The 24385-nt window shown below is 34.1% G+C and overlaps 1 protein-coding gene across 2 annotated transcripts in view; it reads right to left on the bottom strand.

Moving 5' to 3' along the window:
* Positions 1 to 3351: 3351 nt before the first annotated feature.
* Positions 3352 to 24385, bottom strand: part of KPNA5 (karyopherin subunit alpha 5) — a 61428-nt gene continuing 40394 nt past the window's right edge. For both annotated transcript variants that reach the window (XM_002746894.7, XM_035296562.3), the window contains exons 9-14: positions 15070 to 15233; positions 12776 to 12854; positions 11290 to 11415; positions 10565 to 10692; positions 7530 to 7708; positions 3352 to 4498 (exon numbers count right to left, since the gene is read on the bottom strand). In XM_002746894.7, coding sequence (XP_002746940.4) covers positions 4311 to 4498; positions 7530 to 7708; positions 10565 to 10692; positions 11290 to 11415; positions 12776 to 12854; positions 15070 to 15233 — 864 coding nt within the window. In that variant the 3' untranslated portion in view covers positions 3352 to 4310. The remainder of the gene's footprint in view (positions 4499 to 7529; positions 7709 to 10564; positions 10693 to 11289; positions 11416 to 12775; positions 12855 to 15069; positions 15234 to 24385) is intronic.

Raw genomic sequence — 24385 nt, 5'->3', positions numbered from 1 at the left:
CTGCTATGTTTGATTCTGCTGCAACACAGCTCATTAAACAACCCTTTTTTTTTTCTCAAATGCTCTGTGTTGAGTGGTTTGGGCTTTATTTTTGGATGTCCGATCAGGTGTCCTGCCCAGCTCAAAGGCAGACTAGCCACTGTTTGGCTGCCGAGGCTCTGCCCTGCTGTTGTGTGATTCGCGCTGTTCCTGCCGGCTCTGCTGTGGTCTCCGCCACGCCCTGCGGCGGAGTCTCTTCGTTGTAGCGTGTTGCCTCAGCAACGGCAGGCTGCGTCAGCAGTGGGCGTGTATCTCAGTAGGGACGGGTTGCCTCGGCAACGGCTGGCTTCGTCAGCAGTGGGCATGTATCTCAGTTGGGGCGGGTTGCCTCGGCAATGGCTGGCTGCCTCAGCAGTGGGCGTGTATATCAGTTGGGGCAGGTTGCCTCCGTAGTTGTGGACGCCCCTCCCCCACAGAGCGTCTCGGACCGTCTGCCCGGGATAGTTTGAAATCGCGGTTTTGTTCGTCCCACTGGGTATCCCAAACGATCTGTCCCTGCAATCCCCTGGGCTGGGCTACTGTGCAAGTCTCGTTCAGTCTCAAGTCCAGCCCTCTCAAGTCTCAGGTTTCCGGTTCAACAAGGCACCCGGACAAGCGCGCCCTGTGGGGATTGCTGGGTAGGGCCGGCCGCCGCCACCCCGGCTGCCGGCTTCGCCAGGCAGACCTACTGCCTGGCGTCCCGTGTCTTTTTATACTTGGGAGTTTCCCCGTTCTGTGGGCAACAAAGATCAGTCTGGAAATGCAGCACTGACTCACCGTTTGCGAATTCAACGCGGGCTCCAATCCTGGGTTGTTCTCACAGCGCCATCTTGAGTCCCCTCCTATTTTTCATAATTCTATTTTATCTCCTTTGTTGGTTTTAGAAAGTAAATGTGTTTTTAACCAATAATAGCATCTGTTTTTGTTCTGTTAGGAAACAACAATCTTAAAAATGGAATGGACACATTTATATAAATGCAATTTTTAAATATTTTATTACTTTTTAATATAGTGCTATAACATTTCATAATATTGCATACTGCTCAAAAGTTGTTTTAATTAATAGGGTAAGAATATTTTCTCTTCTTACTCCCCAGTCAGAATTTAAACATATACTATCCTTTTAGAGCTCTATTATATTGGCTCCTAAAATGTCACATTTCATAAAACAGTAATGCTATAAACTAAACTGAATAAAGGTTTAAGAACAATTTGATTTCACAGTTTCACAAGCAGCCAGCAGATTGCTGAATTGAGAACAGCAACAAAAATTCACTAAGATTTTTTAATATTTATTTTTCCATAATGCTCCTTCTTAAAAAATATGAAGGCAAAGGTAATATATGCTTCTTCTAGTCCTTTATCCAATAAATCAACCTTTAACTGCAAATAGGTTTTACAAATGATATGTTAGTTCTGTGCCAGCAGAATTTATTACTTTTTTGCTTTCTTGTTCTGGTGTTACCAGTAAGTTGACCAAATGACACTAAAATGTAAGGACACTACCACTTGAAACAACTTTTCAAAATAAGACATAGTAAAAAGACCACACCAGTGAGTCAAGTCCTTACAAATATAAAACAAGCAAAATTGCATAGATTAAATAGGAGAAATTCAGGTTCAGACAAAATAAAACACCAAGTTTAATTAAATAAATGAAAAGGACTCCTTCAAGTATTTTCTTGATATTTGCATTAATGCTACATGCATTACTCTTTATAATACATTTTTTTTTTTTGGCATAGTTTCTCTTGGATTTAAATACAACAAATCTTAGAAAAACAAGTTTAAAAACGTATTTTTTTTCCCTCCACAAGGGCCAGTGAAGACTAATGAAAACATATTTTGGGGCATTTTATTTTTTTCTTTCCTTTTTTCTTTTTTCAATTTCTTTTTTTTTTCTTTCTTTCCTGGTCAGGGCTCTGCCTGATGGAGCATTTTAAATGGTATACCTGAAAAGAGTAGCTATATATTTTTTAAATTTTATAACTAAGTATTTGTTAGTCTTGATCCAATAAACTCAAAACAATAATCCAGGCCAAGAGCTGGTCCCAACTGCTATATAGTGCTCTTTGCAATCAAATCTAAAATTAATTACCCAAATAACGTATTCATGGGAATAAATATAAATTTGTACTTAAATGCTTATGAAGTATAATCATAGTCCATACTTAGAGATACGTTTTACTGGCAAAATTTAAGTTTCCTTTCATAGGTCTTTCTGTGTGCATGCATGAGCACACACATATTTATTATTTTTCCTTCTTTAAGAACTATTTTGTTTGAAAATTTGGGCTTAGAAATTTATTATATTGACTACAGGGTGCTCAAAATAAAAGGAGGCACAGCTGGTTAGTTTATGAATTATGCTGCATTATCGATTTTAATTGCCTAGAAAGAGTAGAATACCCTGTCACCTGAAACTTAGAACCATCTGCACCACAAAAATGTTTATCCAATAAATTCACCATCAATTCGGTACGCTTTAATATAACTACCCTGTTTTCTGAATATAGAGTTATGTAAAAGAAAACCATTTTATACTCAACTATATACTTTCTACTATGAAAAAAAAAGGACAGATACAATCTTCTACTTAACAACAATAAAAAAGGGCTGGCAGATGCAGTCAGCATTAGGGACACCATTTAAACCTATATCTTACAGCTGTAGGTTTTAAGTGTCTTGTTAACAGCTTAGTTTCATGATACATAATTTACAAAGCGACATGTTCTTTAAAAGTACTCCTATAAACATTTTCCTCTTGGAACGTGCCTCTGATTTCCAGCAGAAACATTATAAATACTATCATAAATGAAATCTTTCTTTAAAGAACAGACCATGAATCATATCAAAATTGCCTTAGTTCTCATCTTGAAAGTGTTGTAAACTAAATTTTAAATTAGTATTCTAGGTTTATAATTGGAAATGTAAATAGCCTATGTAGAACTATAAATTAAAAGACTGAGTTCGACAGTAGTTGAACTGTACGAGTAACACGCAGATATATATGTATACATAAATAAATATATATATATATAATTTTTCTATTGAAACCTTTCTTTTAAACTTTCAGTTTGAAGAGGTTTTGCTGTTAAATCATAAAACATACATATTGACCAATCTGACATGAATGTAATCTATAATTCATAACAAGCAGCAGTATAACCCTCTGAGTATTACTAAAAGAAAAAAAAGTCTATGATAGATTTGAACCATATTAAAGAATCCTTAGCAATTTTCATTATCACCATCATTTAGCATCCAAATGTTAAATGCATTTAATAAAATTTAACACATTTCTAATAACAGTAGGTTATTTTTTCAGGATAATTTTGTCATTCAAGTACCTAAACTTATTATTATATAGAAAATGAAACTTTTCAATTACTGCTCTGAAAAATCAGAGAAATAATCTAAGTTATTTTAGATATGCAGCACTATTTTAGATTCATGATGACATATCTGTCATGATGCTATTTAAAACAATGAGTGAAACAATAAAACACTATTTCAAAATGGTAGCATATTTGGTTGAAATACAAAATATACTAATATACATAACACATATGTGAAAAACACAAGTATTTAAACATCTTGTAATCTTCTTAATGTGTTCAACATGAAGAACAGCTTCTCTCTTCGCAATTGCCACATTTTAATGGATTATCAGTACAATATTTCTTCTATGTTTTATAAATAAATTTTATAGGTTTTCTGTTGCCATTTTTTTTTGCAAAATATAACCTACAGCACAGTGATATATGTAATTTAAGGTAAATATTTTCACATTCTAATTTAGCATTTGCATTATTTCATGCTTCTGAAGCTTTTTTGTTTTTATTTCTGCTTCAAGATAGAGGTAGATTTAGTAGAGATTGGGTGTGTAAGACTTACTGCCAAAATGCAATTATCAATAGGTGCACTGCTAATGTGCAGTTTCCAAGAATGCTTGAAAAAATTCAGAATTACTAAGTAATACTTTACCTAAGTTCTCCTTTTCAAGCTTAAATTACTAAAGAGTTGCATATTCAATTATTCTCAAATAGATACAAAAATCCTAACAATGGAAGATATAAATACAGGCACAACAACAAGACTAAAACAACAACAAACTACAATGAAAGGTTGCATCTGAATGAAAATTTTTGTTTCATTTTGCTTTCTAAAAGTGCGTCAAATTATCTTTTCTGTTCTATGTAAAAAAGCAAAAGTTCTTACTGACACTGGCAACAAAGAGGAGTTACCTGAAGCTACCCTTTTAGCCATACATTTTTTTTCCCTCCACCAAGTTAAAGTTGAAATCCATCCATTGGAGCTTCCTGCTGCTGAAATATAAACTGTTGTTGGTTTTCATCCACCTGCGGTACAATGCTGGGATCATCTTCTTCTACACCAAAGTAATGTTCAATCAGATCAAATGCCTTCTGGTAAATTTCCTGATTTTCATGGCTTTGTAAAAACTCAATTTTATCCAGACCTATTATATAAATGTATATATTAAAAACAAACTGTTACTACAATTTCAGTGTATGTTCAAATCAATATAATAAGTGAACATCATCTATCACCTCATTGGCAATGGAACTGCTATTTTAATCTAATTTTTGCACATATCAATAGCCATCACTTATGATTTATACTTCAAGAATGAGAGTATGTGGCAGTGTGAGATGAAGAAGGACCATAGGCCTGGGAGTAAGAAGATCACAGACACCACCCTGCTAGGTGTATGATCTTGGCCAAGAAAGTTCAGTACTTCTGTACTTTAGTTTCTCAACTGTAAAATGACAGTTTTAGATTAAGTAACTCCACAGGTCCTTTCCAGAGTAATTAACAAAGCACAAAAAAGGAAAGCAACAAAACAAATGAAAAAACCAAAATATGCTGAGCCAGAGAGTATCAGTATGAAATAAATGTGTAAAATTTGTAAACCCAGACAATAAAAAACATATGGCTGCTGTATGATGTAATAGAATTACAATCTGCAAGTGAAACTGAAAGGCCTCATTTTAAAAAGATGAGGATAATCTATAGCAACCGATTTTACTGCTTACAGGAAAAAGCTCTACACATAAGTCTGGGTAGTGCTGAAGATACATTTCATTTAATTATAGATAAACCACACATTTCAATCAGATTATCATAGAATAAAAAAAGCAGCAAAGCAGTCATATCTATGTACAATAACAGAATAGCCAAACTTGGGGCCAAAATAATGACCATAGTAAGACAATATTCTTAAATCAGTGACTAATATGTTGTATTCATGTAATGTCTAAGCCAGATATGTTATATAATTTGAAAGAAAATCAAAGTGGTGTCATGGGCATTAAGAATCATAAATAAAAGTCTGAATCAGCCATACAATGTAAGAGCACGTACTACAGAAAAGTGAATATTTAACGCAAATAAAAGAAAATAATCAATTTAGATTCATGTTTTATCTGAAATAAATTCCATATGATCAAGTTAAATGTTTTAAGAACCTAACTTTAAAAACTTGGCAAATAAAAAAATTAATTTTCATAAAATCTCTATAAGACAATGACTTTGTAAACTTCACAAGAACAGAAAATTCGCCTGAGTTATTTATGTTAAATACCAACGAACATGGTTTCTTTTGTTAAAATAAAAACATATTCAATGAATGATCTGAAAATAATAAAAAATAGACCAAAGGAAAAGTCATATCAAAATATACTATAAAATAAAATTCAAGTTTTTACCAAAAAAAAAAAAAAGAGTCAAATAGATCACCAAAGCAATATAAATATTCAATTTGGATGAGGAAATAGACTAACTGGTGAAAAATACATACTACTGGTCAGGCACAGTGCCTCATACTTATAATCCCAACATTTTGGGAGGCTGAGGAGGGGGGATCACAAGGACAGGAGTTCTACACTAGCCTGATCAACATGGTGAAACCCCTGTCTCTACTAAAAATACAAAATTAGCTAGGCATGGTGACACATGCCTATAATCCCAGTTACTCGGGAGGCTGAGGCAAAAGAATCACTTGAACTCGGGAGATGGAGGTTGTAGTGAGCTAAGATTGTGCCATTGCACTCTAGCCTGGGCAACGAGAGTAAAACTCCATCTCAAATAAAATTTAAAAAAAAAAAAGAAAAGAAAAATACATACAACTATCTATAGGAAATAAACCAAAAAATGTACCTAAAAGCAACTTGCTGTACTATTTTACATCGGCTGAGTCAGCAAAATCAACAAATCAAGTATGAGGTGGGAGAATAGATTCATATAATGCCACTGACACTATCAGCAACAGGCCTTTGGAAAGCAAAATAAGAAGACATATCAAAAGCTTAATAAGAAGACTCAGCAACTAAGACTCAGCAACTTATTCCTGAAAATTTACCCCCAGATATTAATTCCACAGAAGAAATAAATACTTTGGTATACATAAAGTGATAAATTGGGAACCACCCAATGTTCAACAACAGGTTATGGTTAAACCTGCATTCAAATGGCTAAAATCTCACTCAACATATAACATTATGGCCAGGCATGGTGGCTAATGTCTATAAGCCCAGCACTTTGGGAGGCTGAGGCAGGTGGATCACTTGAGGCCAGGCGCTCAAGACTAGTCTGGCCAACATGGTGAAACCCCATCTCTACTAAAAACAAAAATTAGCCAGGCATGGTTGTGTGCACCTGTGCTACTCGAGAGGCTGAGGCACATGAACTGCTTGAACCCAGGAGGCAGAGGTTTCTGTGAGCCGAGATAGCACCACTGCACTCTAGCCTGGGAGACAGAGTAAAACTGTGTTCTCAAGAAAAAAAAGTACATATATATTATATATATGTAAACACGTATCTATTTTTATATATGTATATATTTATATATGTAAATATGTATATAGTTTATGTGTATATATGTAAATATTTGTGTATATAATATAAATACATGTTTGCATGTATAAATGCATTATTACACATAATATGCACATATTCACACACACATATACATATAAATGTGTATATATAATATATGTAAATATGTATATATATTGTGTGGGAATGTATATATATTTATACATAAATATATATGTGAATGTGTATATATTTAAATATATAATATATATGTAAATATGTATATATTTATATGTAAATTTTATGTGTATGTATGTATATGTATATATACATATATATATATATATATATATATAAAACATTATGTGGTCATTATAATAAATACTATGTAAAAATGTAAAATTTCTCCAAAATGTTAAAAAGTAGAACATAAAACTATATTTATAATATGATTAGGTCAATGTAAAGTATTTGTGCATAAAGACAATGCAAAAAGAACAGTAAATAATAAAAATAAATTGTTAGGGTAATAAAACTATGGGTGACATTTTAAAACTTAAAAAAAATTATAGTGCTTTTACAACAAAAAATTTACAGGGAACTGGAAGGGGAAAGTATCTAAGACAGACAGTTAAGAACTATCAATAATTATAAATTTTTAACTGATTACTTACCATATGCTTCTTCAATGAGAGCACAGTATGGATTAATGCCTATTCCGTTCTGCTTAGATTCTTGTTCTCCAAGACGTAAAATATTTTCAAGTCCATTTAAAGCCACTTGGACTATTTTGGAGTCCATAACAGTCAAAAGATCACAAAGTGGTTTAATGCAGCCTAAGGCTACCAAATATCTTCACATTAATTTAAAAAAGAAAAAAAAGGGGAAAAAAAGATTTAAAAAGATTTAAGTACTATTTCTAGCAATGACACAAAAATATTCTTCATAGTGAATTGTTAAATAAGCAATTAGAAAAAAGTATTCCTATACAAACAAACATTAGACACATTTAAATTCTCACATAGGAAAATGAAAACTTTATTCGCCTATTCTCTAATTGAATATAATTAGCAACAAATGGTCTTGCAAATACTATAAAATACCCACACAGACTGGTACTTGTGCTTGTTTTTCATGGCAGATGTTCAAAAGGGTTTTTATTTTATTTTTAAGGCAAGCCTACATACACACACACAGAGGTCATATGGGGGTAGGCAGAAATGGAAAGAAGAGACTTCTAAATTAAACTTGAGAAAATTTCCCATAAAAACAATCACAGCTAATGTTCTGAAACATATGCTGTGTTTCAGAAGCACAGAAAGCCTCTAGAAACAAAACAGTCTATCTTGTGAATAATTTTCATAAATAATATTCACAAAAAATTCCATTAATTTCCTAACGCGTGTCCTTTTCTAGTTATTGGCCGGTTTTTTATACTCTATGATGTAAATGAAGTAACTGATTTGTTCACTTGGCAAAAAGTCTGTATTAAGTAGAAAGGTTAAAAACATACTATGAAGCCGGACTATGTGCCTTCAGATCCCAATTCCACTCCTTATTAGTTGTGTGACCTTGAGCAATTACTCTTTGTGTTTCAGTTTCCCCATCTTAAAATGGGAATATTAGTACCAACCTCAGAGAGTTTTGTGAGAACGCAATAGACATTTAATAGAAGTTTCTGTCCCTCTAAAAATGTATATACTTTCACCGCAGCACTCATTTGCCTTACACTATACTGTAGTTGATCAAAAATATCTGTCAAATGAATAACTACCTCACAGTTATGAGATTAAAGGAGATAAAATACATGAAAGTACCTAATACATTGCTGGTGCTCAATACTGAAATGATTTACTTAGCACAGTAACTGGCAATAGTAGGCACTCAACTAGTAGTATGCATACAGAACTTAATCTGGTATCGAGAGGTCTTTTCCCATATATGTAGACTCAATGAAATGATTAAAATGGTTAGAAAAATAATTATCTCAGTTTGGCACTTTAACTATACTGATAAATTAAAGGAATAACATACAGAATAGATATAACCATAAAAATTAACTGAAAAAATATATTTGCAGATAAACAAACGTGCAGTCCAAATAAAAATAAAATCAGCATTAAAAAAATAAAAACTAGAACAAAGGAAGGGTCTTGATTTATTACTGCTTGTATCAATGACACAAAGTGGAAATACTGATTAAAGCAAAAAGATAGTAGAATAGAAAATAAAAGGCAGAGATAGATGTTACTAATATATAGCGATACAAATTTGAGAGCAAGGTAATACTACAAATGAAGGCAAGACAATGATTTCACAATAAATTTCACTATAAAATAGCATTGTAATTTGACCTGTTTTATAAATTGAAAAATAAATTAAATATCCATTAGAAAATATTTTCTAAGAAGTCTAGTTTCATGGAGTGATTCTCCAAAGAAGACGATTCTGTACAAGTAAGGATTTTTTTAATAGAGGTGTAAATGAAACTTTGCTATGAAAAATAAAGAAGAGTCAAAGTACATGATAAAAAGAGATTCAGAAATCAATACTATAGTACAAATCATGACAATTACAAATAATGATAACAGTAGCTATTCTTAGTTATTATCTACTAGCTAATAATAATATTTAGGCACTGTACTGACACTTCAAAAACATAAATTTCACTTAAATATCAAAATACAGTCCCTTGGTTTCATCGGAGACTGGTTCCAGGACACCCTCCCTCTCCATACCAAAATCCACAGATACTCAATTCCTTTATATAAAATAGCATGGTATTTGCATACAACCTATACATATCTTTCCACATATTTGAAATCATCTTTAGATTAATTATAATAGCTTACACACTGTAATTGTTATGTTAATAATTGTTACACTGTGTTTTTAAATTTGTATTATTTTGTATTGTTGTACTGTCATTTTTTACTGTGTTTTTCTTTTTTAATATTTTTTACCTGCAGTTGGTTGAATCCACAGATGCAAAATGTGCAGATATCAAAGGCTGACTGTACTATTCGTTACTGGCACTCATTTTTAAATATGAAGAAACTAGATTAGAAGGGTTAAATGACTTTGTCAAGACCATACAACTTTTACTGAAGGAGCAGGATTTGAAATCAGGCTAACTTAAAAGCCCATGCACCTATTATTTATGCTGTCAGCAGAATAAATAAATTTAAAAAGCCTAGACTCAAAAAGCTAATATATATAGATATACTTTAAAAAGGTAACCAGTATAGAAAAATAAGAGATACTATCCATAGGCAAGGCTAACAATCAATGAGGAGCAGATCATCATGTAAACAAATGTCTATTTCAATTTTATTTAAAATGGATATTCAAATTTATTAGCCATTTCTATATAATAAAGCTATATTGTTGTGATTTTAATGGTTTAAAAAAAGATTTAATACCCATGATAGTGTACTCTGCAAATTAACATAGACTGTTCCCATTCAAATTTTTAATCTCTCATTTTTCATAAGAAGCCTATCAAGGAGAATGATGTTAATTATACTTAAAATGAAAAAAAAATTGTGAATGAATAATTGATATAATACATGCTATCATTTCAGATTAAAAATGCTTATCAAACTGACTTAGAAATAATATTTTAGTTTCATCAGTAAATAAAAGTATATTTTATTTCAACTTTTGTCTCATTTACATTTAAAAAACAATTAAAAAGTTTATATCATACCTTATTTGCTCTGGAGTACCTCCTGATGTTGCATTAGTTATAGCCCAAGCTGCTTCTTTTCTGGTACGGAACTCTGCTTTCTGAAGAATCTCAATCAAAACAGGAAAAATATTTGCATCTATAACAGCCTGAGAGGGGGAAAAATATATAATCACTACAAATACTGTTTCTAAAATATTACCAGTAAAAATATCTTGAAACCCAATAGCTTCAAAATTTCAGGGTTTTTGGAAATACCTTTCCAAATATTTTTTATTCCTAGACTGTCAGCAAACTTTCAAATATTTTTTCTTTTTAGGTAGGAAATTAGCTTTTCAAAGACTGGAGAATAGCAAAATATAAATTTTAGAGATCATAAAGCACAAGGTATGTGACTGATTAAAATGGATAAATAATTACTGACCTAAGAAGCTTGATAGGACCCTAATAAATCATTAAAAGCTTTGAGAGGAAGATTATTGCCTAACTTATTTAAAACTAGTGCAAAAAAAATCTTTCTAAAGACAAACCGTTATGTATCAGGCATTGTGCTAGGCGTGCACGTGTAGAATATAAGTAAATCTTACTATTTTAGAGGAGGAAAGGCCATGGTCTTTAAAATACTTTTTAGGTATCTTTTTAAAAAGAATTTTTTTTAGAAACTCACTGAAAAACACTGATAGACTTTTGTCCAAACGGGCTTCTTAGACCTTGCTGTTCTACTCTCAGATCTGAAGGGTATTTACCTGAATCTGAGCTCTATTTCCAGCAGTGATGTTAGAAACGGTCCAGCAGCCTTCTTTTCTAATTGACTCCTTTGGGCTACTCAATAAATGTAAGAGACAGGGTAATGCAGAACAATTCAAAATTACCTAAAACAAATTAGAAATGGAAACAAAAAGTTTTATAGTAAAAAATCTACATGAAAATCTACTAATGAATTATTTAGATGTACAAAAACAATTCTACAAAATAAAGAAAGGAGAAATTCTTCCCAAAGTAAAACTTGCTGTCTTCTACACTTCTGTTATTGATAAACCTAGTCTCGTGCCACTATAAAGAAGTGCCCTGTTCTCAACCCAATAAAATGAAAATCAGAGGTACGTCCTTCAAATTTACAAATGTTCTTGGAGTTCAACTGATAAAACTTTGAAAAAAGATTTGGTGATTGAAGTTAGAATCCAACCTCTAGTTTTGTCAAATGAATTGGTGAACATATAAATATATATCATACAGTCTAATACTGGAACCATTAAAAAACATTAGCATGTAGAATCAATTAGCTTCATAAAAAATTTTACTATCTCACTCTTCTTCTGTAAACAAGTATATTCTGCATTGTCCCTTTACATTCTTTAATCATAATTCTTTAAGATTAATTATGTTCCTATATTGGAAATACTCCAATGATTTACTTTAGATTCATCTGGTTGAAGAAGTACGGAGCAGTGCACTGGAAATCCAACTGAAAATTACAGTGCATGTCTAGAATGGCATTTTCATTTAAAGAGCTATATTAAATGAAAAACTGTCAATTACTAAAGAGCAACTGTTTAATAACTTTGATTAGTATCTAAATAGGCCTTTAAAAGGATAAAAAGGAAAGAAAATATGTAGGTTAGAATAAAAAATATACTGTAAGGTGGTAAACAAAGGAGAATCTAATATGTTAAAGAATTTAAGTTTCTATCTTCAAGAAAGATTGTGCTGGGTATGGTGGCTCATGCCTGTAATTCTAACACTTTGGGAGGCTGAAGCAGGAGAACTGCTTGAGCTCAGGAATTTGAGACCAACCTGGGCAACATAGCAAGACCCTGTCCCTAAAAAAAATTTTTTTTAATTAGCCAGGTGTAGTAGTGCACACCTGTGGTCCCAACTACTTGGAAGGCTGAGGTGGGAAGACTGCCTGAGAGGGGGAGGTAGAGGCTGAAGTGAGCCATGATCACACCACTGCACTCCAGCCTAGGGGAAAGAGCAAGACCCTGTCTCTAACTAACTAAACTAACTAACTAGCTAAATAAATTAATTAAAGATTGTAACCCAAATCTGGCTAGAGTCATTCTTGATGACACATCTTCTTTGACATCTCACCATCCTCCAAGATACAGATACAGACACACACACAATTGTGGTGATGTTAAGTCTTGATTAATATGCAATCAAGTCATATGAAACATAAATTTTTTAAAGTCCATTAGGTCAACAATTTATAATACTTAAGTTTGAACTCACCTGTGTTTGAATATCATCACCAGTCACAATATTACCAACTGCCCTTAATGCAGGTGATACAACTTTATAATCATTGTGCCTAAAAATAATAAAAACACGAACCTAAATACTAGTAAGAATTTAAAATTTACATAAAAGTTACAAAAATAGTACAAACTCCTGCAGAGTTTTCAGCCAAAGATCCCACTGAAGTTTTACTAATTATTCTGATAATCTTTATAACAAAGAATCGAATCCAGGATTATTAATTACAGTCAGGTTCCATGTCTTTCCAGATTTCTCAGTCTTCCCTTGATTTTCATGATTTTCCCATTTTTGAAGATCATATGCCTGTTATTTGGGTTTATCCAAAGTTTTTCATGATTAAGACCCAGGTTTTGGCTGTTGATACCATCAGTGCTATAATCTTTTCATTATATCCCAATCTGTTTTTTCCCATTATAATGGTACTGAACTCTGGTCACTAATTATGATGATGTCTGCCAGACTTTTCCACTATATCATTACTGTTTCCCCCTTAATAATATAATTAATATTTTGCAACAAAATACTTGAGATAATGCAACATCTCATTCCTTAACCTACTTTTACCACTAAGTTTTAGCATTTCTTGAGGCTTATTGTCTGAAGTGTTGTTAATTATTAGTATTATTATCAATGATGTATTTCTAATACTATCATTCCAATTACATGCTTTAATGTGGACTTGGATTTCATATTTTATTCAATAAAATATATGTTAATATAATTTATTTCAAAGCTCAAACTGTCCCGGGTTTGGATAGTGAGAATCCCTTCAAACAGGCTTCTGCGTCCTTTTCACATTTCTCCATTACTTGAGCACCCATTACTTCCTGCACTCATCTTACATTTTATCAGTTCCATCCCTGAAATCAGTCATTTCTCCAAGAATACTGGTTCCTTTCAATGGAGAGTGGAATTTAGAAACTTAGATTTGAACATTCAGTTTCCTCAGCTTATTAATGTATAAGTGTTACTGCTCCCAGACCCTTTAAGAGGACACACATACACACACACATATATATTTATTTCTATACCTAGCTATGTTAAGAGCCATGAGTTCACACTGATATTTCTAGTTCTAATCTAAAAATCATTAAATTATTCAGGTTTTCTCATCTTCCATATTTTTATCTCCATTCTCTGATAACAGGAAATAGCTTCTATTTTCTTAACCTCCCTACATCAGCCAATCTTTTACCTCTGCTAGACTGCCACCCCAGGATGTGTTGGCTCCAAGCCCTGTTCCAGCCTGCTTATCTGCTCACCCCAGTGGGTGCCATTATCAAGTTTGGGCCCTGGTCCCCACATTGAACCTGCATGCCTACCCTCCTCTGATGCTATCCTCATGCTGGGATCCCCAACTTCTTATCAGACCTCTCTTTGTGCCATCTACCTTGTTTGGGCCTACCTAATGACTTTTTGACAAAAGAAGAAGGGAAGGAAGATAATATATTTTTTAAAAGAAGTAAGAAGATGACGTTACAACATCTTTCTAAAACATGTTTTCTTCGGCTGGGCGCTATGGCTCACGCCTATAATCCCAGCACTTTGGGAGGCCAAGGCGGGTGGATCACAAGGTCAAGAGATCAAGACTATCCTGGCCAACGTGGTAAAACCCCGTCTCTTCTAAAATACAAAAATTAGCTGGGCATGGTGGTGCATACCTATAATCCCAGCTACTTGGGAAGCTGAGGCAGGAGAATTGATTGAACCCGGGAGGTGGAGGTTGCAGTGAGCCGAGATCATGCCACTGCACCCTAGCCTGGCACCTAGTGACAGAGCGAGACTCTGTCTTAAAAAAAAAAAAAAAAAAAAAAAGTTTTCTTAAACATAAACTTCTTTGTACAGAAAGCTGTTCTTTTTAAGGAAAATAGTTATAACAGCCCAGCAAAGAGAAATATATTATCTTTAATAGAAGTGAAACACTAAATGATTTTCGCTACATGGACTTTTACTCAAATTAAATATTACCAAGAATAATAAACTAGATTATTCATTCTGTGAAAGCAGAAACTGTGTTCTACACTTCATTAACAATGCCTCACACAACACCTTAGCAGCTAACAGACATTTCATAAAACTACAGGACATAAGTTACAAGTTTTAGGGTCAACTTTCTAGGATTATGGGTATTCTGTTAAGTGTAGGGTCATTAACTTTTTCATTTTCCCTGAAGATAGTGACTCCTGAGATATTTACAAAGCTATTACTTTAATTGCTAAACTTAATCCCAATTATATAATTAGTAAGCATAAATTATTTATAGTTACATCAAAAGTTCCACCAATCTTCGACAGACTCCAGAATCAATGACTGCTTGAATTTTATCATTGGGTCCATCAGAGAGATAAGAAAGGGCCCAACACACGTCTGCTAACACATCTGGGTCACTGCTAAACAACAATCGTGACAGGACATTTAAGCAAGGTGAAACCTGTAAGGAAAGAAAGAGCATATTCAAATTTTTTCTCTATTTAAAACCAAGTTTCCTTAGAAAAATATAGAAATTCATTTTAAAACAAAAATTTAATGTTATAAAAATACCAGAAAATGTATTATATTGTTTTAAAATTATAATCAGATATATGAACATGAAGCTGATTATGATTACTACTAATCTTATATTGAATGAGATATATGGTAAAATGTTTTAAAAAATAGTAAAATATTTGGGATCTCATCTGTGTCTAAACCACATACCCCCACACAAAAACAAGCACACCAAAACTGAGAAGTTCAAATGTTCCAGTTAAGTGTTTGATGCGATGATCACTGAATATAATCTAACTTTAATGAGCCTCACTTTATTCATTACATGTACTTAACTGGAAATAAATCTAACAATCATTTGAGGAACTAAGGTACAAAAAGTATAAAAATGAATATATCTGTGAAGAGTAGTCAAGTGGAAGTCATTAATAAACTATTACACTGATAATAAGAGTGCAGGTAGCAGCTAAGAACAGTGCCTGACATACAGTAGGCACTCAAATGTTGTTTTTTTTTTTATTCCCGTGATCACTATTGATGCTATGTTCCTTAAAGTTGTTTTTTAAAATCGGCAACTTGGCCAGGTGTGGTGGATGACACCTGTAATCCCAATACTTTGGGGGGATGGCATTGGTAGATCACGAGGTCAGGAGATAGAGACCATCTGCCTAACATGGTGAACCCTGTCTCTACTAAAAGTACAAAAAAATTAGCCAGGTGTGGTGGTGGGCACCTGTAATCCAGCTACTCAAGAGGCTGAGACAGAAGAATTGCTTGAAGCTGTTAGGTAGAGGTTGCAGCGAGCCGAGATCACGCCACTGCACTCCAGCCTGGGTGACAGAGCAAGACTCTGCCTCAAAAAAAAAAAAAAAAAAAAAAAACAGCACCTAACATATCCCTTAGTCTCTCTCCTCAGTTAAGAACTATAGTTATATGTTACATATCTCACAAATAAAATGTGATGACCTTTTTCTTAAATGTTCTAATATTTTGGATGAGTTTTCCTTTACCTCTATTTTAAAGATTATCAGCATGTAAACTATCATCTTCTGAAAGTAGTTACCATCTCTGCTGGGTCTGTCCTCTAAAGATGACCGTAAGACTCACGTACACAAATCAGTCAGCTTACAAAATAGATATGTCCATCTGTTAAGTTAGCAAATAAAATCAGCACAGCTGGATCCTTCCCCATTGATCATGCTTTCACCCTTGCCAGTCATCTCTTCCTTGAACAGAGAAATCAGGTTTTGGTATTTTATATTTTATTATTTTATTTTATTTATTTTATTGAGACAGGGTCTCATTCTGTTGCCCAGGCTGTAAAACTGCAACCTCTGCTTCCTGGGCTCAAGCAATCCTCCAGCCTCCGCCTCCTGAGTAGCTGGGATTATAGGAGTGAGTCACCATTCCCAGGTAATTTTTGTATTTTTTGTAGAGACAGGGTTTCATCATGTCACTATGCTGCCTAGGCTGGTCTGGAATTCCTGTGCTCAAAGCAATCTGCCCGCCTCAACCTCCCAAAGTGCTAGGATAACAGGCACGAGCCACTATGCTGAGTAAAATATCAGTTTTTCAAAGCAAATATAAAGTGTGTTTTTAAAAAAAATCAATATAGCTCACATATGCCTTTTTACTGAGTTAAAAAAAATGAACTACTACATATTTCTAGTATTAAGTGAGCAAAGTAAAAATATTTCTACCCCAGTGTCTTCTCAGGAAAAAAGAAAAAGAAACAGAAATACAAATTCCAACTTTGAAGAGGCCAGTAGACATTAATAATCCTGTCCACAATATACCAAGACAAAAGCGAATAAAGAAACTAAACCTACTTAGAAGAGGAGAGAAAAACGAAACTTTAATTTCAAGAGAGGGAGATACCAATAAGAGGGAAGCTAATTTATCTCTCCACCATCACCTCCAAATGTCTTAGAAACCAGAGACACTAGGTATCACAGATGGCAGGGAAAATGGTGCTAAAAAAGAGGAAGAGATTAAAAATCTGAGTGAGAAGCAGGTCAGACGAGGAAGAGATTAAAAATCTGAGTGAGAAGCAGGTTAGACTCAGGGTCCCTATTACAAAGGTAGGTGACTAGCATTCTCAATGCTACCAAAGACTGGAAGTTTATTTGAAGGAGAAACTGGACAACAAAATGTGAATCACAGAAACCGAACTTTGGGATATAAAGCAGAGTGGAGGTTGAAATGAAGCACTGGACTGGAAAGTAAGAGCTAAGTCTACATACTGACTAGTGAAAACCTCTAGCTCTCTTCCAATACCCAGTTCCCAGATGTTTATTATTTCTATGTTTTATTTTTGAGACAGAGTCTTGCTCTGTTGCCCAAGCTCGGGGTACAGTGGCATGATCACATCTCACTGCTGTCTCAATCTCCCAGGCTCAAGCGATCCTCCCATCTCGGCCTCCTGAGTAGCTGGGAGTATAGGCATGAGCTACCACACTTAAGCTAATTTTTTTTTTTTTTGTAGAGAAAGGCTCTTACAATGTTGTCCAGGCTGGCCTTGAAACCCTGGGCTCAAATGATCCTCTCACCTCAGCTTCTCAAAGTGCTGGGATTACAGCACGAGACACAGTGCCCAGCTGCCAGATATTTAGAAGCCAGGTATGTTACCTATTCTACACTTCAACCCAATCTACCCATCTTCCAGCAAAAGAATGGAAAATCTGCCTCTGAAAAAACTGAACAGACTCAGAAAAGAGACTGAAATTTAGTGTTCTCAAAGAAAATATGTTTTTGTTGCCCTATTATCCTATAATGAAGTCCACAAGATGACAAGCCCATTTACACACCCAACTTCCAATCAGCTTTTTAGTGTCTTCTTTCAAAAATTTTCAAAGATCACCACATAAATGAAGACAGCCTCCAACATTAAAGTGATTAAGACAAACAGACCACAATAAAGAAGAAAGCTCAAAGAAACAAACAGACACACACACACACATACACACACAAAACATTATAAATCCTTAGATATGACAATTTGCTGGGTCGATAAAAGAACAGAATTCTACATAAAGATGAGCAACCAGAGAGCAAGAAAACTAACTATTGAAAAGATAAAATATGATTGTAGAAATGGAAACTTCTGGCTGGGCACGGTGGCTCACGCCTGTAATCCCAACACTTTGGAAGGCTGAAGTGGGCAGATCACCTGAAGTCAGGAGTTCAAGAACAGCCTGGCCAACATGATGAAACTCTGGCTCTACTGAAAATACAAAAATTAACCAGGTGTGGTTGTGGGTGTCTGTAATCCCAGCTACTCAGGAGGCTGAGGAAGGAGAATTGCTTGAACCCAGGAGGTAGAGGCTGCAGTGAGCTGAGATCGCACCAGTGCACTCCAGCCAGGGTGACACAGCGAAACTCCATCCCAAAAAAAGAAAAAAAAATTTTTTTTTAATAACTTAAAAAAAAAACCTCTCATTAAATCACAGAAAATTTACTTAACAAATAAATCTTAAACCCTAAAATATAATATTATTTTGTAAGTTTGGAATATATAAGTAAACAAGAGACAAAGATTCCTACCCCTAGGGAGATTGCATTTTAGTAGAACACTTTTAAAAATTAAAATATATAAATAAGAAAAATACATATATTATGTTCAAAGGTGATTTAAAAAGCTTAAGAGTAAAAATGACTAAAGTCACGTATACTTATGGGCTGAGGGCAGTTGTTACAGTACATAGACAGGATTGAGCAGTGCTCCAAAGGGCTGCTTCTCCACCCACTAGGAATGTCAGGGGATGGTTTGACAATATCACATTGCCTTTTTAAAAGTAATAAACTGGCACCGGGTGCCAGGAAGAGGCCATTTCCTGGTGATCCTCACCTGTTGCACTAAAGTGTTAAGTGAATACAGGCACTAGGGAGATGCAACCTCTCAAGCATGTGCATTAAGAGACATACTGGTGGAGTATGACTTTCTGGGGGTGGTAGGGCACAATACTGGAAAAGGGAAGAAAGCCTCAAAGGGGCATGCATACAACTTCCTAAACACACTGCGCATGCTCACCTCCCAATGGTAAGGAGGGCCACTGTGCATGGAGGCAGCACACCCTAAGGGAAGAATCATGGGAAAGGAACCAGTCTATAAAGTCCTAGGATCAAGGTTAAATACGGCACTTGACCCTGGTGCCTGCTTGGGTCCCTTTCCAAGTGTACTTTCCTTTCTTTCCTGTTCTAAAGCCTTTTAAATAAACTTCCATTCCTGCTCTGAAACTTGCCTTGAACTCTTTTACTACCTAAGGCCCTCAGTCAAATTCTTACTTCTGAGAAGGCAAGAATTGAGGTTGCTGTGGACCCATATAGATTTGCTGCAGGTAACCTGGATACCTTTCACCAGTACCACAGTGACAGATTACATTATTAAAAACAGTGGTCATGGTAGAGCTCATAGAAAATGTGACTTCTGAGCAAACAAAGAAGATGAAGGGAATAGGTCAAGTAGCTACCTACAAGGAGAGTGTTGTAAGACAGTGGTTGCCAAAGTGTGGTCCATGGATCCATCCCTAGAGGATTCCTAAAACCATTTTGGGTGTATAAGTGATGACAAAACCATTTTCATAATAATACTAAGACATCATTGGTCTTTTTCATTTTGTTGACATTTGCACTAAAGGTACAAAAACACTGGTAGGTAAAACTGTTAGCATGTTAGCATAAATCAAGGCGGTAGTATCAAAATGTACTACATATCTCTGTATTCTTCACCTCCAGTTAAAAGGGCAGTGGGTGGAGAAGAGCCAGTTTTATTTAAGAGTTAACTTGACTAGGCAGTAAAAATTACTACTTTTATTAAATCTCAACTCTTGAGTTTTTGTCTTTCGAATATTTTATGAAATTAAATGGGAAATAATGCATAAAGTACTTCCACACACAGAGGTGCTAGAGTGGTCTCCAGGAAAAGCATTTTTATAATTGAGTTGTAAGTTGAATTAACTATTTTTTCCCATGGAACATCATTTTTACTTAAAAGAATATTAATCTTATCCAATCTTAGGTATTTGGACAATATTTTAAAAACTATAAACAAACTGAGTCTGTCATTTCAATGAAAATAACTGACAGTATTTGTTGCCAATGGTAAAGTTTGATATTTCAAAATCAGATTTTTGGATTATTTGCATCTACCACCATTAAGTTTGACAGTTTACCAATACTGGCGGTGATGAGATTTTTTTTTTAAAGTATTGTATAATGAGATGTGTCAGCATTAGGGAGCGTGTCATAATTCAGTGAACTATATTTTCCAGTATAGTTTCCAAGTGACTAATGAATGTTACAGAAGGAGATTCATTCAAAATGCAAGATTGACTAACTTTAATGTAGCAGAGTACAAAAAGTTCAATGATATGATTTCAGATTCCTCGGTGCAACTAACCTTTAAAGAACTAACTCTCAGGCCAGCTCTGGTGGCTCACACCTGTAATCCCAGCACTTTGAGAGGCCAAGGTGGGCAAATCACTAGAGATTGATTGGGAGTTTGAGACCAGCCTGGCCAACATGGTGAAACCCCATCTCTACTAAAAAACCAACAAAAAAACTAACATTCAAATTTTGATGCAATATCAAAGAATACCCACGATTATCTGAAAAGACTTCATATACTTCAACTAAAACAATGCAGCAGATTGAATGTAGTCAAAAATGAGAATCACAGCTGTCTCTATACATTAGAGATTTGTAAAAACATAAATCAATACTGATTTTTATAAAATTTTCTCGTTCTGAAAAATATTTTTCATAAAATGTTATTTAAACTGTAATGGGTTTGTTCTTATTTTTAAATGAATTAAATTTAAATTTTGTCTCAGCTTTAATTTTTAATATAGTATCATTAGATATACATCACATGAACAAAAGAATTAGACCCTGATAGTTTTTGTTGTATTTTTTAAATAGAGACGAGGTCTCATTATGTTGCCCAAACTGGTCTCAAACTCTTGGATTCAAACAGTCACCTCAGCCTCCCAAAGTGCTATGATTACAGGCATGAGCCACCACACCTAGCTCCTCATAGTTTTTAAGAGTAGAACAGGGTCCTCAGTCCAAAAATTTTAAGAAGCATTATACTAACTAGAAGGTACAGCTAGAGTAAAGTTAAGAATATGCTTTGTGAGTTTGAAGAACGGCAATCTGGCCAATATGGCTAGATGAGTCAAAACAGATAATGGAAAAGTCAGGTGATAAAAATTCTCGTAGGATATTTAGGAAATTAATCTTTTACTCTGAATAAAACACAGGAAGCCATGACAGAGTTCTAAACAAAGCTCTGGTATATGACATTTTTAACAGAGTCATTCTAGTGCTTTCTCAGGAACAGGAAAATGATAGGTAGGCAAAGATATGCAAGATTCATTAAGAGACTACTGAAATTACCAGGTGATAAATGGTATTACGAACTACCATTGATACCTAGGTGACACCAAGGGAGGTAATAAATTTCCTTCTTCAACATATTATTTTTAAAAACTTCAAACCTACAGGAAATTTGCAAAAATAATAAATACCCATATCTAGATTCACCAGTTAACATTCTGCTCTATTTATTTTTACTGGATCATTTGGAAACCAATTCCAGATATCACAATACTTACCCCTAAAAAGCTTAGCATATACCTCCTAAGAAAAGGGGCATTCTTCTTCTATCGCAACATAATTATCACACCCAGGGAATTTAACACTGACACAATACTATTATGTAAACTACAGAGCATATTCATATTTTTAAGCTAAAAATTTTGATACATGACCTAATCAAGGATTAAACAATTTACTTATTCATGTCTCTTCCATGATTTTTTTTAATCTGGTTTATTAAGGTATAAGTTACATACGGTAAATTACACTTTTAGGTATACAGTTCTATTGCGAATTTGATGAAGATACACAGTTGTATAGCCACTTTCTAATCAAAATACAGACTATTTCTATCACTACAAAAAGTCCCCTTCTTCCCTTTTATACTCAATTCCTTCTCAGGAAATCACCAATCTAATTTTTGTTCCTATAGTTTTATCTTTTCCAAAATACCATAAATGAAATTATTAAAAATGCAGCATTTGTGTGTAGTTTCTTTCATTTAGCATAATGCTTCTGAGGTTCTTCTACATTGTTGCATGTATCAGTAGTTCTTCTTAGTGTTGAGTTGTATCCCATCACAGGAATACACCATAATTTGTTTATCCATACATTTAAACTGTTTCTCATTTTTAGTAATTATGAATAAAGCTGTCATAAATATGTGTGTACAGATCTTTTTGTAAACATACTATTTCATATCTCTTGAATAAGTACCAAACTGAGAGTGTGGAGTTCTGAAAAAGACATGAGCCAAACACTGAAACTTCCAAGTTGTTCACATATGGATGATATTTAAAGTCAGATAAGATAGTTTATACCAAAATGTCCTTACCATTTATATTTCTACCAGCAACACAGGAGAGTTCTGGTTGCTCTGAATTTTATTAGTACTTGGTATTGTCAGTTTTTTGGCTTTTTACCATTCTAACAGGTATGCAGTATCTTTAGTCTTTTAATCTTGAATAGTTCCCCAGCCTATTTGTGTTTTTTTATAACAATGACACTTTTAAAGAGTCCAGGCCATTTATTCTGCAAAGCACCTCTCAATTTGGATTGTCTTACTGATTCCTCATTATTATTATAGACGAGAGTTAAATATTTCTGGCAGGGGTCTTACATAGTTGATGATGTGTTCCTTTTAGTCATATCACATCTGAAAGCATATAATGTCAGTTTTACCTTTGTTACTGATGTTAAGTTTAATCATTTGGTTAAGGTGGGTGGTGTCCACTGCACTTCCCAACAGTAAATACACCTGTCTCCTATCTAATACTCTGTAGGGTGATACTTTCAGACCACATGAGTATTGTTTTCCCCAACAATCTCTAACCTAAAGGTTTCAGAACTCACTGAAATTCATACTTAAGTATTACTGTGATAGCTGTCTTTTCTAAAAAACAGTCCCTCTACATATATAGCTTGGTATCCTTCTGTAAGAATGGCTTTCCTTTTTCTGTTTTTAGTATGGGAATAGTCTCAGATTTTTTAAAAAGCACTGTGTTATAATATTTATTCTTATTCTTTTTAATCCTCAAATATTGCCAATTTTACCAAATAGCTGCAGAATCCCCTATCTGAATATATTTCAGAAGTAGAATCAACAGAATTTCCTGACAGAACAGATGTAGAATACGAGACAAAAGAAGGCAGGCAACAATAATGTTAAAGTTTGTCATCTGAGTAATGGAAGATAAAAGTTCCATTAACTGGTATCAAGAGACTATTGGCAAAACAGGTTTTAGGGGGAAAGAACAGGAGTTGTGTTTCAGGTATGTTGAGTTTGAGATGTCTACTAGATATTCAAATGAAGATAATCAGTGTGGAGTTCAGAAGAAGACATGAGCCAAACACTGAAACTTGGAAACTGTACACATGTGGATGATATTTAAAGTCAGAGAATGGGTAAAATCACAAGGAAGTGAGTGAAGATAGAGATGAGTAAAAACCAAAAGCACATATTTTGTATGCTCAACTTTAGGAGGTAAAGGTAAGGAAGAGAAACTCATAAATGAAACTGAGAAGGAGCAATCACTGAGGTAGAAGGAAAACCAAGAGAGTGTAACAGCCTGAAAATAAAGTGAAAAAAATTCATTATAAAGAGGGAGTGATTAAATTGTGTTAAATGCAGGCAAAAGATTAAGCAACATGAAGACTGGGAAATGACCACTGAACTTGGCAGGACATGTAAGATGAAGTCTAAATGATATGGCTCCTATGACTGGAGAACACCAGGGTCCCTCATATCCCACAGATTTAGATAAAACAACAAGGATTAGCACACTGGTTAGAATAAAAATAAGAAAACAATTTAAATATTTTTTTTAATTAAAAAAAAAACACAGACACGTGGAGTGGTTTTAAATAGAGTTTAATAGGCAAGAAAGAAGGAAGAAGCTCCCCCATGCAGAGACAGAGAAAGGAAACCCCTGGTGCAGAGGAAAATACTCAGTTATATGAGGAGGCTGGAGGAGGCAGTATCTGATTTGCACAGGGCTC

The sequence above is a fragment of the Callithrix jacchus genome, chromosome 4 (assembly GCF_049354715.1).
Source record: "Callithrix jacchus isolate 240 chromosome 4, calJac240_pri, whole genome shotgun sequence".
Lineage (NCBI taxonomy): Eukaryota > Metazoa > Chordata > Mammalia > Primates > Cebidae > Callithrix > Callithrix jacchus.
The sequence above is the reverse complement of the archived record's forward strand: the minus strand, read 5'-3'. Positions and strand labels throughout refer to the sequence as shown.